At 48.2% G+C, this 4443-nt stretch overlaps 1 protein-coding gene across 2 annotated transcripts; it reads left to right on the top strand.

Annotated features, from left to right (window-relative positions):
* The first annotated feature begins 2470 nt into the window (after positions 1-2470).
* On the top strand, positions 2471-3756 carry LOC134732968 (glyceraldehyde-3-phosphate dehydrogenase-like). 2 transcript variants are annotated; one of them, XM_063620464.1, is made up of 2 exons: positions 2471-2676; positions 2731-3756. In XM_063620464.1, the coding sequence occupies exons 1-2, from the start codon at positions 2548-2550 to the stop codon at positions 3553-3555; spliced, it is 954 nt and encodes a 317-aa protein (XP_063476534.1). In that variant the 5' UTR covers positions 2471-2547; the 3' UTR covers positions 3556-3756. The 2 variants fall into 2 exon arrangements, with proteins under 2 accessions (XP_063476534.1, XP_063476533.1); XM_063620463.1 differs by having other exon boundaries at positions 2521-3756.
* The last annotated feature ends 687 nt before the right edge of the window (positions 3757-4443 follow it).

The following is a 4443-nucleotide window of genomic DNA, read 5'->3' as shown; positions in this document are numbered from 1 at the left end:
TCCTCCTCCTGCTGCTTATTCTCTGAGATGGCATTTGGGGTGTGGGAGGTGGGTCTTAGCTGGTCTAGTGGTGAAGGTGAAGAAGGGACCTCAGTTCCTGAGCACAGATACATGTGCTGCCCTATACCTCCTCCGATTTCTGTAGCCAGTTTCTTATTGACCCCATCACAGGGCATGAATCTCGCTGACATCTGTTGCTTGCATTGATAGCTGAGAAACTCTTTCCTAGCTCCTCCGAGTCCAGGGGTCCTTTCCATTGATTCTTCTCCAATTTGGTCCTACCATGCTGGATCCCCCTCAGGGAACTTCTATTGGACTCCCAGCCTGAGTGACCATCCAGCCCTCAACTGTAGGGTCACCTCTCCTCACAGAAGCTCTTCCTCTGCAAGAGTATTCAGGGAATTCTGGACACTTTTCATGCCAACGAATGGGCAGCTAATTGTTGGTCTTGTCTCTGCCTAATAGGCAGACAGATTGATACAGGGCAGGTACCTGGTGAGGCTTCTCTTCCCAGAAGCCCAAATTGAAACAGAGTCAGAGGCCTCTCTTCTGCTTTCGGTGTTTCCTTCAATCTGCCTGTGTCTAGAACTGGGGCTGTCAGGACACATCTCTCACAACTGCTTCTCCCCCCTCCATCTTCCTCCTCCCCCCTCCATCTTCCTCCTCCCCCCTCCATCGTCCTCCTCCCCCCTCCATCTTCCTCCTCCCCCCTCCATCTTCCTCCTCCCCCCCACAACCCTCCCAGGGAAGGGGGGCATTTTTCCTCTTCCTCTTGATAGCGCACCTCCCATGTGGACTTTCATGATTAAATCTACCAAGGTTGGCCAGGTGCGGTGGCTCACGCCTGTAATCCCAGCACTTTGGGAGGCTGAGGCAGGCAGATCACCTGAGGTCAGGAGTTCGAGACCAGCCTGACCAACATAGCGAAACCCCATCTCTACTAAAATAAAAATTAGTCAGGCATGGTGGTGCATGCCTGCAATCCCAGCTACTTGGGAGGCTGAGGCAGGAGAATCGCTTGAACATGGGTGGCAGAAGTTGCAGTGAGTTAATGGGTGCAGCAGACCAACATGGCCCATGTATACGTATGTAACAAACCTACACATTGTGCACATGTACCCTAGAACTTAAAGTATAATTAAAAAAAAAAAAAAGAAGAAGTTGCAGTGAGCCAGGATCACTCCATTGCACTCTAGCCTGGGTGACAGAGTGAGACTCTGTCTCAAAAAAAAAAAAAAAAAGTCCACCAAGGTTGAGCCTTGATCTATTAGAGGACGAGCTTCAGGATAAAATCAAAATCATTCCCTTCTTTTTTCCATAAAGGCTTTCATTTGAGCCTCTTGTCTTGCTAAATGGGTTAAGGAAAGTTAAGAAAGTCTCTCAAGGTGCCTCTGTCCCAGGCAGTACCTGCCCTTCTTTCCCTGGGCAACGAGCTTCATGGCTCAGCCTTGGGGAGGAGAAGCTGAAAGAGTGTGATTTACAGGGAAAATAAAAATATGTGGATTTAATATTGTTCCTCTTGCATATTTTATCTCAGTTTGGCACTTGTATTTTTACTTTGTTTATGATGTCTTTCAAGGACAAGCCTTTTTAATATTTATGGTGTCAAATCTGTCAGCTTTTCCCTAATGGCTTCTGGGTCTGGTGCCCCGCATAGGAAATCTTTCTCCACCCTAAGACCGAACATAACTTGTAATGGCTGCAAAGCATGCCATTGTGCAAATATGCAAATAAGCCCTAATTTATTTACAGATGAATATTTAGTGTGTTTCTACTGTTTAAGTCATAATAAATAATGCAGTAAACATCTTTGTAAATACATTTTATCTTCTGCAATGCACATAGTTTCTTTAAGGATAGATTCTTAGGGAATCCATGGGCCTTTTTCACCATTTTAAAAGCCTTTACAACAATGAAAGAATTACCTCTTACAAAGCTGCACAGGTCAACTAAAATGTCAATTTTCTTTTGCATAGAATTGCACCTGCTCAGTGTGGTTATATTTGCATTTCAGGTTGACTAAAAGCTCTGGTAGTTACAAATGACTTTGATTAACAAAAATATGAAAAATTATGAGTTAAAAAATGTCACTTGTCTGATAGACTAAAACTTTTCAAAGACAGAGGGGGAACTTAATAAAAGTGTTTTCTTTCTTTCTTTCTTTTTTTTTTTTCCAGACAGGGTCTTGCTCTGTCACCCAGGCTGGAGTGAGGTGGTGTGATCATAGCTCACTGCAGTCTTTACCTCCCAGGCTCAAACGATCCTCCTGCCTCAGCCTCCTGAATAGCTGGGACTACAGGCACTTGCCACCATGCCCGGCTAATTTTGTATTTTTTTGTAGAGACATGGTTTTGCCACTTTTCCCAGGCTGGTCTCGAGCTCCTGGGCTCAAGCGATCTACCCACCTCAGCCTCCCAAAGTGCTGGGATTACAGGCATGAGCCACCACACCTGGCCAAAAGTGTTTTATAGGCTCTCTGCTCCTCCTGTTTGACAGTCAGCCGCATATTCTTTTGCATCGTCAGCCGAGCCACATCCCTGAGACACTATGGGGAAGGTGACGGTCGGAGTCAACGCATTTGGTTGTATTGGGCACCTGGTCACCAGGGCTGCTTTTAACTCTGGTAAAGTGGATATTGTTGCCATCAATGACCCCTTCATTGACCTCAACTACCTGGTTTACATATTCCAATATGATTCCATCCATGGCAAATTCCATGGCACCGTCAAGGCTGAGAACGGGAAGCTTGTCATCAGTGGAAATCCCATCACCATCTTCCAGGAGCGAGATCCCTCCAAAATCAAGTGGGGCGATGCTGGCGCTGAGTACGTCATGGAGTACACTGGAGTCTTCACCACCATGGAGAAGGCTGGGGCTCATTTGCAGGGGGGAGCCAAAAGGGTCATCATCTCTGCCCCCTCTGCTGACGCCCCCATGTTCGTCATGGGTGTGAACCATGAGAAGTATGACAACAGCCTCAAGATCGTCAGCAGTGCCTCCTGCACCACCAAATGCTTAGCACCCCTGGCCAAGGTCATCCATGACAACTTTGGTATCGTGGAAGGACTCATGACCACAGTCCATGCCATCACTGCCACCCAGAAGACTGTGGATGGCCCCTCCGGGAAACTGTGGCATGATGGCTGTGGGGCTCTCCAGAACATCATCCCTGCCTCTACTGGCACTGCCAAGGCCATGGGCAAGGTCATCCCTGAGCTGAACGGGAAGCTCACTGGTATGGCCTTCCGTCTCCCCACTGCCAACGTGTCAGTGGTGGACCTGACCTGCCGTCTAGAAAAACCTGCCAAATATGATGACATCAAAAAGGTGGTGAAGCAAGCGTTGGAGGGCCCCCTCAAGGGCATCCTGGGCTACACTGAGCACCAGGTGGTCTCCTCCAATTTCAACAGTGACACCCACTCCTCCACTTTCGACGCTGGGGCTGGCATTGCCCTCAACGACCACTTTGTCAAGCTCATTTCCTGGTATGACAACGAATTTGGCTACAGCAACAGGGTGGTGGACCTCATAGCCCGCATGGCCTCCAAGGAGTAAGAGCCCTGGACCACCAGCCCCAGCAAGAGCACAAAAGGAAGAGAGAGACCCTCACTGCTGGGAAGTCCCTGCCACACTCAGTCCCCCACCACACTGAATCTCTCCTCCTCACAGTTTCCATGTAGACCCCTTGAAGAGGAGAGGGGCCTAGGGAGCCCCACTTTGTCATGTACCATCAATAAAGTACCCTGTGCTCAGCCAAAAAAAAAAAAAAGTGTTTTGTATTGTATAGAGATGTCCACAGAAGAAAAAGACCATTTCGGGGATAACCAGTTAATTCCCAGGAATCGGGTTCTAGATTTCTTATTCACATTATCAGCCCTTCATTTAAACAAACACAGTCATCATCACCATCATCACATCCCCACCACCATCCTCACCATCACCCACCCATGCGCCTGGCCTGGCTTCACTCATAGAGAACCCATCTCTCCCCTCACTGGAGCTTGAGCTGTACAAGAGAGATTCCACCACCCCAAGCTCACACATGAGAAAACAGAGTTTCAGCGATGTGGAACTGGAAGAGTGGGCTTCTGAATTTGAAGCTAGTGTTTTATTGATAATAAGAAAGTTAAGTTTCTAAGTTAAGAAATTAGGTGCTAGAGGCTGGGCGCAGTGGTTCACACCTGTAATCCCAGCATTTTGGGAGGCCGAGGCAGGCGGATCACCTGAGGTCAGGAGTTTGAGACCAGCCTGGCCAACATAGCAAAACCCCATCTCTACTAAAAATACAAAAATTACCCGTGCATGGTGGCAGGTGCCTGTAATCCCAGCTACTTGGGAGGCTGAGGCAGGAGAATTGCTTGAACCCAGGAGGCAGTAGTTGCAGTGAGCAGAGATCACGCCACTGCACTCCAGCCTGGGTGACAGAGTGAGACTCCATCTAAA

This window comes from Symphalangus syndactylus, chromosome 17 (assembly GCF_028878055.3).
Source record: "Symphalangus syndactylus isolate Jambi chromosome 17, NHGRI_mSymSyn1-v2.1_pri, whole genome shotgun sequence".
NCBI classification, from domain to species: Eukaryota; Metazoa; Chordata; class Mammalia; order Primates; family Hylobatidae; genus Symphalangus; species Symphalangus syndactylus.
Note: the sequence above shows the minus strand (reverse complement) of the source record. Positions and strands in the feature narration are given on the sequence as shown.

Excerpts from the sequence above, each read along its gene's own strand:
- LOC134732968 (XM_063620463.1), top strand. The coding sequence starts at position 2,548 with ATGGGGAAGGTGACGGTCGGAGTCAACGCATTTGGTTGTATTGGGCAC.